This window comes from Drosophila virilis, chromosome X (genome assembly GCF_030788295.1).
Source record: "Drosophila virilis strain 15010-1051.87 chromosome X, Dvir_AGI_RSII-ME, whole genome shotgun sequence".
NCBI lineage: Eukaryota > Metazoa > Arthropoda > Insecta > Diptera > Drosophilidae > Drosophila > Drosophila virilis.
In genome coordinates this window covers 5640841-5653442 of record NC_091543.1, presented here as the reverse complement: position 1 = coordinate 5653442, position 12602 = coordinate 5640841, and the positions used below count along the sequence as shown (strand labels likewise).

Sequence of the window (12602 nt, the reverse complement as noted above, 5' to 3'; positions counted from 1 at the left end):
GCAAGCAACAGGCAACTTTTATCGGAATTCAATCATTTAAAGTGCGCTCTTTTTTGTTGCAACAAAGCGTACATAGGTTTATAGTATTTATTTATTATACAAAGAAGAAAAAAAAATATGGTTTACTGAATAGATTAAAAGAGAGAGAGCGAGAAGGAGATAAAGGCAAAAAAAAAACGTTGTGGTGAGCTGTGGCATGCGGCTCAAATCTCAGGATAGGCGCTGCCAATGAGGCTCTTGCCTCTGTAGCGCCACGAATAGGTGACAATGCCGAACTTGCTGTTGCCCAGAGAGACAGGACAGGTGCGATCCGGACGCAGCTGAAAACAGACAGTGTACAGAGCCAGCTCCAGCTCCGGCGAGGTGCCAATGAACATGGTGTCCACCGGCTTGTTCAGGCCCTGATGTGCGAACCGCACCTTCAGCACTTTGCCCTTCTGCAAGGCGTGATATAATTAAGGTAAAGTGTTTGCTTGGCAATTGACTATTAGGTAGGCTTACCGTGCCAATGTCCTGTTCCTTCATGTAGCCCTTGTAATCGAAGCGGCCTGCCTGCTCCTCCTCGTTGACATAGACCCAGTTGTGGAAGCCAATGATGGTGCCGTTCTTCACCTCGTGCACAAAGACATGCTCGAAGCCGGAGCTACCGATTTTGCCCTGTCCGCGCGAATACTGGGTGAACCACAGCTCCTTGACAAGATCGCGATGCGTCTTCGGATCGGGCGTGACCAGGCCCTTCTGCTGCAGGAACAGCATGGCCTGCCGCATAACGCTCGTGGCCATTACGGCATCAAGGAACTCATTCTCCTCCTTGCGCTCGTTGGCGGTCACATGCTCATTGACCAGCGTGTCCTGCTCGTAATTGTTGAACAACAGCCGCATCTTGGCAATGGTCGACGGCTCCAAGGCTTTGGCGTCCACGCTCAGCAGCCTGCCAATGGAAACCAATTGCATTTGGCTGCACTGCATCAGGAAATCGATATATTTTCTTTTACTTACGGCTGTGGCGCCTCATCGCCGCTGTCAATGGAGCGCGTGCGTCCCTGCAGATTCACGGTTATGTGGCTCAGCTGGCTGTTGGACTCTTTGGTGTACAGCTGTTCGGTTAGCTGACGTATCTCATCATCGGTGGCCACCGAATTTCCCGTCGATTGAAAGCCCGGACGCACGGTTGTCGTGGAGCCAGCCGTGTGCGGCACAAAGGAGACACCACCTCCGCCGCCACCCGTGCTGCCAGCTGGCGTGCCGGGCGTAACAGCTGCCGGAGCTGGCTTAACAGCCGGCACAGCTGGATGCACAGGCGTCGGCAAAGGCGCCTGCCACGCGGATGGCGATGTTGGCGTGCTTGGCGTTGGCGAGCCAGGTGTTTTCGGCGTGGGCAATGCCGGATAATCCTCCTTCAACGAGGGTCGTCGCGGCACCGGTAACGTGGGAAACTCATCCTTTTGCTGTGCTGGCCTTACCGTGCTGGTCGTGGAGCTGCCAAAGCGCACATCAATGCCGCCCGGCTGCACATTCGTGCGCGGTCGTTGTGTGCTCGTGGTCGTAGTCGTGGTCGAGGTGCTCGTCGTCGTGCTGCTTGTCAGCGGCGCCAGGCCAAAGCCGGGATGTGGCGCAGCGCCACCGCCCGCAGCGCCCGCTGCGCCGCCACCCGAATAGCTCAAATCAAAGCCGCTCGGCTGCGGCTTCTGTGGCCGATAAGGCGCAAAGCCGGGCGGCAAATTGGGCGCTGTCGATCCGCCAGCGACGCCGCCGGCGCCCAGGCGGCCCGTTGTCGCCGCAGTTGGCAGCACCGGCTGCTGACTTGCCGTCGGCTGTGCAGCCGCCGGCCATTGCGGGCCGTGAGCTAGCGTCGAGCCAAAGGGCGATGAGCTGGGCGTATCCGGACGTGGTCCCAGCGGCATAAGCGGCGCATGCGAAATGACAAGCGGGGGCAGCTTCTGGGGCGGCTTTGCTGTAGTTGTTGTCGTCGATGTTGTTGTTGTTGTTGTTGAGGTGGAGCTGGCGGCATCGCTGCTGCTGCTGCTGCCGAAGAACTTCTTGAAGCCACCGAACCAGCCGGATTTCTTGGTCGTTGTCTCCACATCTGGCGCTGGCGTTATCTCAATTTCGCTCCTGTAGCCAGCTGGCAGGTGTGAATCAACAGGTAAGTCATACAATAAATATATATTTTACCTTCTCTTAAATCTACCTACCTGTAATTCGGCACTGGCCGGCGATGACAACGCAAACAAACAACGCGCTCAATGCCAGGCAACGCATTTTGTTGCTGTTTTTTTTTTTTTTTTTGCTTTCACGATTGTTGTTGTATTTTATTATCACTTTGCGCTACTTCTTCGAGTTAATACGAGGCATAAACACAACCAACTGGTCAGAGATTCAGCGCACGACTGAGACCTGAGACCTGGGACCGGAGGCCAGCGACAGAGACACAGCTGCCGCTGCGAAACGGGCATCCGCTTCATCTTTGCGCTTGTTTGAATACCCTGTAAAGCCATTGGCAACGGGCATCTGGGTTTTGTGAACCTGTACGTAACGGGCAGAAGAAGACATCTCTGTTCCCAGGAGTCGCTCTTCTATTCGATTCATGTCCGTTTATCTGAAAGCTACAGCGAAATATGTTTCATTTCTTAGATACATACTTTCTCTCATTTTCATAAGATCGATAAATATCGATTGTTGTTCATTATTCTTTGAGCATAACTCGAGAAATATCAGAGCTACAAATCCTAAATTTGTTATATAGGCTCTCATATAGAACGTATGTACGCTTTGGTATGAGCACATGTTTTGATTGGCATAATTAAGCTTTGTAAATTTCATAACGATCGGACTATAAGCTCCGAACTAGATCAATTATGTAAGACTTAGGGAGTAAGAAGATTTGTATACATATATTAGGTACACAACCTAATCTGTCGAGTCGAATTTGACATCTTCTATCTGTCTCTCCGTCAGTCCGTGGTCCGTCCGTCTGTCTGGGTTAGAGGCACCAAAGTTGGCCTAAAGTGGAAGATACTTCTCCCCATTTCCACTAAATTAAACATAAACATCCAAGTTATACAATTTATCATGCCTGTGTGTGCTTATATGTTTTTTTTTGTAGGGTATACCCTAGTCGATCACGTGTAATTGGAGCGCATTTACTTGTTTTCCTTTTCTATTAATGAGCTGCTTTAGTCGCTGTCGCAGTATTTAGCGTAGGTTTGGGCCGCAGAAGGCTGCGCTACCTCGATTCGCTTGGGGCATTTGAGTTTTATGGCGTGCCGTATCTTATGCTGGTTGTATGGCAAGCAGCTTTTGTCTGGCTTCACGAATGCAGCTCTGTCTTTTTAACTGTATCATTCTCTCTCTCGTTCTCTTCCTCTCTGTGCGGTCCGCTTAAATATTTCCTATCTCGTTAAAGGATTTTCCATAAAATTATGAAACTTGGAGAAATAGTTTTTACAATCATAATCTTTATAAAATTCTCCTTAAAAATGCCAATCAATGTAAATGGAACTTTTATTTATATAATTATATTATATTTATATATTTATATATATGATCATGGGATAGTTTGCATTTTTGAGCGCATGCACTCTGATATTTTTTGTTGTTCAGATGCAAAACAGGTTGTTCGAGGCGCTGGAGTTACCCAACCGTTAAACCTGTATCTAAAGAAACAAACGCCAGCTCTAGGCACGATCTTTGTGAATGCAAAAAAAAAATAAAATTTTATACATTTGTATAAAATAGGTTAATTACATTCGTTTAATATATGTGTGAACTAAGATATTGAAAAGAGATTTAATTTGATTAAAAAATAGTTCTTGAAAATTTACAAACAAAAATTCGTAGGCGAGCTACAATTTTAGATGGTTTTTGCAACATTTGGCTGACTGGTTGATTGACTGATTGAAGATCAATATGATTATAATTTCATTTATTGAGTTAAGAGAGTTTCTTAGAAATACATACATTGTGATTCGAACTCTTTTAAGTATTTAATTCTAGCTTAGGTTCGGGTTGCTAATCTAATTCAACTAATCCACTTGACGGTTTTATATATGGTATATGAAAATTGCACCCGGTCTGGTTCAAAACTTATGGAAGATAATGCAAGTTTGGGCTCAGCTGTGTTTTGAGCTGAATATGAGTGTCCGGCTTGAACCGGTTCGTGGGCGAACCGGTTAACCGCTTAACAATAAGTTGAATCATCGCAGCGCATTGACAAGTCGTTGCAGTTGAATCTTGCTCGAAAGTGTGCCCAATTTCATTTGAACTTGCGAGCGAACGCGATTGGGATGGCGAGAGTGGGAGGTGGGCGGTGAGAGCGGGAGGTGGGACGGGTTGTAGGCCTTTCAAAACGTGCCGCAATTATGCTCTGCAGCTTAATTATGCGCTTTAATTGCAACCGGAAGAAATGTTAAAAAAAAATATAGAAATTCCGAAAAATGGTAAAAAAAAAAATAATAGAATTTTGCACATTTGATTTGATTTGATTGAGTTTGATGACTTACATAAAATGTTGTCTCTCAAAGCTTAGCTAACTGCGTGCATCTCTTTCGCACAATTTAAGCCCCCCGCGCATCCATCTGGGAAACGGGGTATTCGGGTGCAACGGCGACCCCAATTCCGCTGAAAATGTCGAATCGAGTACTCACAATTATAAAATGCACTCGTTTTTTTTTAGTCTTTGTTGTAGTTGTTGTTGTTGTAGATGTTGTTTGCTTTGAGCTCATTTCTAACAAATAATAAAACTGGAAACTTGAAACTGTGGAACGCTTATCAATTTTGTATACGAAAAAGGCCATTAGCAAAGGTTACGCATTTCAAATATATATATTTATATTCATATACATATCTGTTATACACTCAGACATTACGTACATTAAGTACACATCCGTTGAGTACAATAATTGGTTGGATAATGTGTGTGCATATATGCACAGAGATATATCGATTTTTGTACTTTTCGTATAGATATATAGATTTATGTATTTATGGACTTAAGATGCTTTCATTTCCATAGACAATTGTTAAGAAATATATTTGTATTATGATTTTTGAGCTATTTATAGTTAAAAATACCAGCCTCAAGATGTTTCTTTTCCTGTCCCATACATGTTTTGACATTTTATATGCGACTCTCAATATCCAGTTATTAGTTTAGAATATAAAACCCATACCTACATATGTCTGTAATCACATATAACAGCATGTACATTTCGGCAATGAGCGACTAGGAGACACCCTGGACCCAGCTCAAAACTATTCATACAGTCTACATTCTGGCTTTCATTTGGCTTACTTGAGAATCGAAGAGTAAGACACCGCTTTAAAGTCCTTGGCTTTCAAATTTAGAGCCCAGCTTGAATTTTCATACATACATACATGCATACATGCATAAATGCATCCACACATGCATACATGCATACACACATGCATACATATACACATACATGCATACATGGATACATACATGCATACTTACTTACATGCATACATGCATACTTACTTACATGCATTCATGCATACATATCCACATACATGCATACATAGATACATGCATACATAGATACATGCATACATATACACATAATTGCATACATATGTACATGCAGACATGCATAAATGCATGCATACATGCGTACATATACACTTACATGCATACATACATTCGTACATGGATATATGCATACATAACTGCATAAATGCACACACGCACACACACATGCACATGTACATACATGTATACATGGATACATGGAGTTTTATTGGACTTGAGGAATATCATGACTAGGCCTTATAGCATAAATTTCGACTCGTCAGTAAATGCCATTTCGAATCACAGAACTTCATATAAGCTAAGAACTTCTGATGTCTCAAAGTAAAGCTCTTAAATGTACTCAAATTTAAAACAAAACCCAAATGTGCTTAACATATCAGAAAGAACTTTCTATATGTTGGAAATTTAAACTTGCGCTTAAATTGCAGCAAAGAATCTTCCATGATACATATCGTAAAAATGTGAACATGTGCGTAAAATTTGACAACGTAAACCTGAACCAAACCAATAACCGAATCTTCGAAAAGCTTTGAAGGAATTGAAGCTATAATTCCTACAATTAAAAATCAAAGAAAGCTTTATCTAGTTTCATGCTCAATAGAAAAAAAGGATATTTTGTTCAGATATTCATGCTTATTTTTCAATTATTATTTTTATTGGACTGATCTTCAGGTGCTGGGTAAAAAATAAAATGAGATACAACAAAAAAAAAAAAAAAACAAGATAAACTAGTTGAAAATTTGTAATTGATCGTGAGATGATCAAACGCTTTTATGGACAAGTTTCTTGCGTATGGTTTCGTCCAGAGGCGGAATGGCCTCGCGTGGTATCAGAAACGTGGACAGATTGAACAGATCCAGGAATACTTTGTACCGATCACTGAAAGAAAAGCGAATAGAGTAACACGATCAGCGATCGGCTCAGGTGACAGACAGAGCCAGAGAAAGAGAGTGGGAGGGGGCGACGCACCTGAGTGTGGAGCGTAGATATTGATAGCCGGATGAGCCGCCAGTGCCCAGTTGCTGGGAACCGATCATGCGTTGCACCATGATCACATGATTGTCTGTGGGGTGAAAGTGAAATGCGGATTGCATAAGCCGAAACGGCTGAGAGTTGTTGGATTGCACTTACAGCGCCACTTGGTGATCAGCGAATCGATGTCCATCAGCAGGGTCAGCAGCTGATGGGGCTGGCTGAAGCGCGGCTCATCGCGATAGAACGTGATCATGATGGCGCCCTGGAGGGCGCGATGGCTGAACCGTCGATCGCCGCGCTTCACCAGCGCCTCGTGCACGGCCGGATCGAAGATGGAGCGATAGACTTCGCGTCGCTTCTCGATGTCCATGAGGCGATAGTTTTTGGCCCACTCGACGGGCTCGAGCAGTGCGCTTTGAACCTGTGCGGCCAGAAACTGATCGACGCTCTGCTGGAATTTCGACCAGAAATTGAAGCCCTCCTCCTCCAGGCCCGGCGTGCGCTCCAGCCAGCGCTGCACCAGCACCAGCAGCGAGGGCCCATCCTCGGAGCTGCGTATCGCGTGCAGCGCCCGCTCATCATTGCCAAACACATCCGAATATTTCTGATTGTATTTCACACGCTGCTCGGTGAGAACGCCCAGCTTGTTCTCGATCAGTCGGAATTGCAGTGACTGAAAGCCCGACGCGGGCGCCAGATATTTGCGAAAGTCCATGAAATCCAGCGGAGTCATTGTCTCCAATATGGGCACCTGATCGACCAGCAACTGGAGAACGTTCATGAAATTGAGACGAGTTGGGATTATAAGAAAACATGCTAAGATTTGTCAGATGATTAAAGACTGCCAGAGCGAGTTGCAAGGCAGGAATCAAGGGATAAACCGGAATAAACCCATTGTAAGATCTTTTTGATCGCTTGCGTTTATTTGACAAAGTTGGGGAACATATGAGATCGCTTCAGGAATATAATAAGCTATATAGAGCAAATATTGAGCCAAAGGAAGATCCGCTTTATACTTAAAAAGATAGCTTAAGATCTTTTGAAAAGTTTAACTAAGAGTAGAGCCTCTATATTTTTCGACTAGGGAATACCCTGAGCCTCTTCCAGGCGATATATCTATCGAAAGAAACAGAAGCTAATTATCAGATTCGGTGAGTCTTTTTCTAAAAACCTAAGAGTTGTTTGTTCAAGAAACAAATCAACTCTCCAGAACTCTCTAGGGCCATAATATGCATTTATTTATAAACAGAAGCTGAATTCTTTCTTTTTGTATATCTTTTCTAGATTGTATTCAGAACTTATCGAACTTATCTCAGTTGTCATAAAGAGAAACATTATCGATCAGCAGAGGATCATTAGGATTATTAAAACAAGCAATGCATAATATATGTACATATAATGAACTATTTCCGGAAAAGAAAGAGCGCTAAGGAGGAATTATTATTTATGCACACGATATAATCCAACTTTACAGTCCTACTGGGATCATTTTTATATAAGGTAAGATCAGTGCACAGATTTATACTTCAAAGATGTTTTTTGATTTTGAGAAATACTTTAAGAAATATAGAGATATACAGACTTTTCAGTTGAGTTAGATGTAAACGACGATCGTTAGATTTGTAGAAAAAGCATAAAAAGATCATAAATATCAAAGATCTTTTGGCGGAAATTAAGAAGTTCTCTTAGATTGACCTTAGATCAAGATCAGTTGAATAGATCAGTTTTTGATCATGAAGCGTCTCTCATCTAGATCTTAACTTTGTTTTGCTTGACAACTAAAAAAAAAAGTCTCTCTCGCGTCGAATCACATCTTCTGGCTGTCTATACTAAGTGAAATGTAGATCAGGTTAAGAAGATCTGTGGATCGCTTACCTTAAGTATGAGAACGACGCGATTTAAGCGTTTAACGATTTCCAATGTTTTGGTCTCGTCGATGACCTCCTCGTCGAGCATAACACGTATGGAGTCGAATTCAAAGATGATCTGCTTAAACCACAGCTCATAGGCTGCCAAGACATACAAACAGATTGTTAGAGACAGAAAGAGAGAGAGTGGGAGGGAGAGGAAGAGAAAGGGAGGCAGAGAATCGTACCCTGATGCGTTATGATAAACAAATGCTCATCGTGCACGGGCCGCTTGTCCTCCATGGAGAGCATGCATTGCGCATCCAGCAGCTTGTCCAGCATCAGATACTCGCCATAGATTTTGCCCACCTCATTGGACAGCGGAACGGCGCCATCGTCGTGCTCATTGCTGTGGCAATAACCGTATCAAACTGAGTGTACGATCGTGTATTGTGTTAAATGAACGCTTACCCATTGCCAGCGTAGGGGCAGCTCATGATTGGATTTCAATTGGCAGCGATGCGACTCGCAGCAACTCGAGTCTCAGACTGAGCCCACAAAAAAAAAAGCAAATATACAAAAATTCAAATCGAATACAAAAAGAAAAAAAAAAAAAACAAAAACTTAAGATCCACTTGCAACAAGTTGGCAGTTCCAAGCCAGTGCACAGCTGTCGGCTCTCAGTTTACGGAACGCAATTCGATCAGAGATTCCTATGAATACCCTGTAAAAAACAAAAGGTGTGGCTTATATTCGTAGGAGATGAAAGACGCAAAATCGTTAAGAAGAGGGCGCTAACAAAGATTGTATGTAGTCCAGTTAAACAGATTTGCCCAAAAATCGATAAATATCGATTAATACCCTGTAAAAAACGAGCCGTGTTCATTGTTGTAGCAAACAGCAGGCGCAAAATTCAAAAAGAAGAGGGCGCAAAAAGTGAAGCTCTTTTATTTGTAGACAAATTTGCCTATCGATAAATATCGATTAATATCCTGGCAGGCAGAAAATCAGAAAGAAGAGGGCGTAAAAAGTGAAGTTCTTATCTTTGTAGACATATTTGCCTTGAAATCGATAAATATCGATAATATCGATCGCATATCTTGAGAACTATAGCAGCTTTAAGCGCCAAATTTGTGATGCTGCTGCTTTTTTTAATTTGTATAAAATTCAGAAATAAATGTAGAGCAAATGCAGCTCCAAGAACAGGCAGGCTGAGAATTCGTATATTGTTTACAGGGTAGCTGCCAGTCGTGCTGGCCAGCCAGACTGCACGCTTATCGCTGTTGTCTAGTGTCGAATGTTGCTCTGATGCCTTATCAATGAGAAGGGCTTGTTGTCATACCCAGTCGGGAGGTCGAATCCCATCTACGTCCAAGCTCGCATTTAAACAGCAATTTTGTAGCTTGTTTTTGTATTTTTTTTTTCATATAATTGTTTGTTTCTTGTTTAAAATGTATTTTTGAGTCATTTGGCTCAGTCATATTTTTAAATTTGTTATATAACTTGTTTAATTTAATGTTACCTTTGCATGTTCTTAATTTTTTTTTTTTTTTTGTTCTTCGTTTCGTTCTTTCCCTTTGCGTTATTTTTTAATATCTATGTTTATTTATATATATATATAGATTTTGTTGTTGTTGCTTAATTCATTAATGAATACACATTTTCACATTTTCGTGTGTGTCTGGTTGTTGTTTGTTATTTGTTGTTTGTTGTTGTTGTTTTTGTTGCATGCCACAAAAAAAAGTCGTCATAACCATTCAATAGATTAGTGTATAATGTATATATATTAATTTGTATATATATATATATATATTTTATATAATTTGTGAACTACATTTTGCATTAGAAAAAAATTAGTTATAGCTGATATTCAGACAATTAAAACAATTAAGTGTGCTCTAGTCGGGCGTGCCCGACTCCCAGATACCCTGTACCCAGCGCCAAGCTGCCCTTATATTCTACTCTCCAGCTTTGCTGTACACATACATACATACATGCATACATACATGCACACAGACATGCAGTTATGTCTCAAAAGGGCAAGTTTTCTAATCGATATTTATCGATTTGTTATTGCAAGAATAAAGAACTCCTTTAAATATATATATATTTCAAACGTCTAGTTTTTTTAACTTTTGTAAACGATATTTATTATATGTTGTGCAAAAAGTGAAAACTGTTGAATACAATTTTCAAATATCTAGTTGTTTAGCTTTTGTAATCGATACACATATCGATATTTTTGACATTCACGCAGACGGAGGGAAATCGGACTTGATCGCGTCATATATATATATATATATATATATATGTATATAGCTTATGGGATCGGAGATGCTGTCTTCTTCTGTCTGTTACATACGCGCGCACAGAATCAATATACCCGTTTTAGCCATTTTCGCTCGGTTCAGGGTATAAAAACACAAACTTTCACGCTTTCGTTTCGTCGTTACTTTTTTCTTTACTTTTCTATTAAATTATATTTGTTCATTTATGTATTACATAAACATCTAATATATATATATATATATATATATATATATATATATGAATATATATATTTTTTTTGGTATATATATATATATATTTATTAAATATGCAAATCGCGCTGCTTTTGTCAATTCAAAATTTTTTAGTTTATATTTTCTTCTCTTTCGTTCGACTTGGGAAAATTGAATTGTGAATTTGTTTCGCATTGCGCCTTAAACTGCGCTTTGGTATATTTTGTTGTTGCGATTAAAAACTAATCATGCATAGCTATACCATATGCACACACACACATATATATATAGTTATATATGGCTTACATATGTATGTATATATATATATGCATAAATATATGGGTCTAAGTTCGTTTTAGATCTATGTTTTATATCTGCAGCTCTATCTAACTCGCCGTTCGTTTTGTTCTTGTTTTCTTTCGTATATATATATATACATATATCATATAGTATATGCATATATACATATATAAATGTATATGTATATGTGTAGCTTTATCATAGACATTAACGCAATATGTGAATTTTAAAAAATAATATTCGCTTTCGACACGTTTTCCTTTCTTCTATTCGCTATGTTTATCATTTTTGTTGTGAATAGCATATCATATATATATATATAATATATGTATATATATATATAAAGTATTGTATATACTTTATTTGAATTTTATTTTTACCTGTTTCAAGTTCAAGTTTTTCTAACAAGCTTTTTGGTTTTTGTGTTGTGCAACTTTGGCACTTTTACTTAGAAGTAGATGATTTACGAATGATTTAATAGATAGTACGCATTATACACACGCACACACATACATATATATATTTAGATATAGATATATATATATGTGTGGAGACACGCACATATATACACATATAGACGTATTCATGAAACCCAAACAAACTGCAGCTCACAAAATATACGCATGTACCAAAAGCTAGCGGGAGCCACTGAGAAGGCAACACCCAAAAGTACATGCATATGGAATGTAGCGAATAAAAGTTGTATTCAATAAAAATCAAAAAAATAAAATAAAATATATATATTTATATATATAAATAGAGTAGCGCTGCATTCGGCGCGCCGAAGTCCAAATACCCGTGCAGAGCTAGTAAAAAAATAATAATAATTAAATTATAAATATTTATATGTTAATATATAACAACCAGTTAACTTGATTTTCGAAGTTAAAATTAGCTGATTTATTTTTTTGTTCGTTGTTTTCGAGTTATAAAGACGCTCTGCATCAAATTTGCACAAACATAACCTCAAATTGTGCATGAGAATCGCATAGAAGCGGACAATTTAACACATTTAACGCCACGCTTGACGAAAGTTAAGAAATTATAAGGCCCTCTGCATGGGTATTACAAAATATATCGCATATATTTATTATACAAAGTAACAAAAAAAAAAAAAAAAGAGTACACAGTATATTATCATGAAAAAAAAAACATAAAGCATATTCAAATTATAATTAGAATATATGAATAATTATATATTAACGCTTAAGTATAGTCCCGCTAGTTAAGTTCTTTAATATATGTTTTATATATATGTATATATATAATAGCTTGAAAAAAAAAACACAATTTTTCGTACATATTTTTGTAGTTTTTTGGTTTTCTTTCTGTTTTTTTTTTTGTTTTGGTTTCTTCAATTGTGAAGTGTTTTTTTTTTTTGTTTTTGTTTTGGTTTTTTGATTTTGTTCTAGTTTTGCGTGTGAGAAA

At 39.6% G+C, this 12602-nt stretch overlaps 2 protein-coding genes across 2 annotated transcripts; both read right to left on the bottom strand.

Annotated features, from left to right (window-relative positions):
• Nucleotides 1-73: 73 nt before the first annotated feature.
• Nucleotides 74-2398, bottom strand: LOC6633597 (endoribonuclease CG2145). Its single transcript, XM_002056773.4, has 4 exons — nucleotides 2196-2398; nucleotides 1000-2125; nucleotides 502-931; nucleotides 74-437 (listed from the first exon to the last, which is right to left on the bottom strand). Exons 1-4 carry the CDS (start codon nucleotides 2260-2262, stop codon nucleotides 204-206), a joined length of 1857 nt encoding a protein of 618 aa, XP_002056809.1. The 5' UTR covers nucleotides 2263-2398; the 3' UTR covers nucleotides 74-203.
• A 3786-nt stretch (nucleotides 2399-6184) lies between these two features.
• On the bottom strand, nucleotides 6185-8938 carry v (Tryptophan 2,3-dioxygenase vermilion). Its single transcript, XM_002056772.4, has 6 exons — nucleotides 8845-8938; nucleotides 8622-8782; nucleotides 8402-8535; nucleotides 6683-7292; nucleotides 6521-6614; nucleotides 6185-6430 (listed from the first exon to the last, which is right to left on the bottom strand). Exons 1-6 carry the CDS (start codon nucleotides 8868-8870, stop codon nucleotides 6313-6315), a joined length of 1143 nt encoding a protein of 380 aa, XP_002056808.3. The 5' UTR covers nucleotides 8871-8938; the 3' UTR covers nucleotides 6185-6312.
• Nucleotides 8939-12602: the final 3664 nt, after the last annotated feature.

What these genes read in the sequence shown, in the direction of transcription:
- LOC6633597 (XM_002056773.4), bottom strand. Translation starts at nt 2,262, where the DNA reads ATGCGTTGCCTGGCATTGAGCGCGTTGTTTGTTTGCGTTGTCATCGCC. An exon ending in GGCGATGAGGCGCCACAGCC is followed by an intron (nt 932 to 999) that starts GTAAGTAAAAGA and finishes TTCCATTGGCAG; the next exon opens with GCTGCTGAGCGTGGACGCCA. An exon ending in AGGAACAGGACATTGGCACG is followed by an intron (nt 438 to 501) that starts GTAAGCCTACCT and finishes CACGCCTTGCAG; the next exon opens with AAGGGCAAAGTGCTGAAGGT.
- v (XM_002056772.4), bottom strand. Translation starts at nt 8,870, where the DNA reads ATGAGCTGCCCCTACGCTGGCAATGG. An exon ending in GTTTATCATAACGCATCAGG is followed by an intron (nt 8,536 to 8,621) that starts GTACGATTCTCT and finishes ATGTCTTGGCAG; the next exon opens with CCTATGAGCTGTGGTTTAAG. An exon ending in TATCTACGCTCCACACTCAG is followed by an intron (nt 6,431 to 6,520) that starts GTGCGTCGCCCC and finishes CTTTTCTTTCAG; the next exon opens with TGATCGGTACAAAGTATTCC.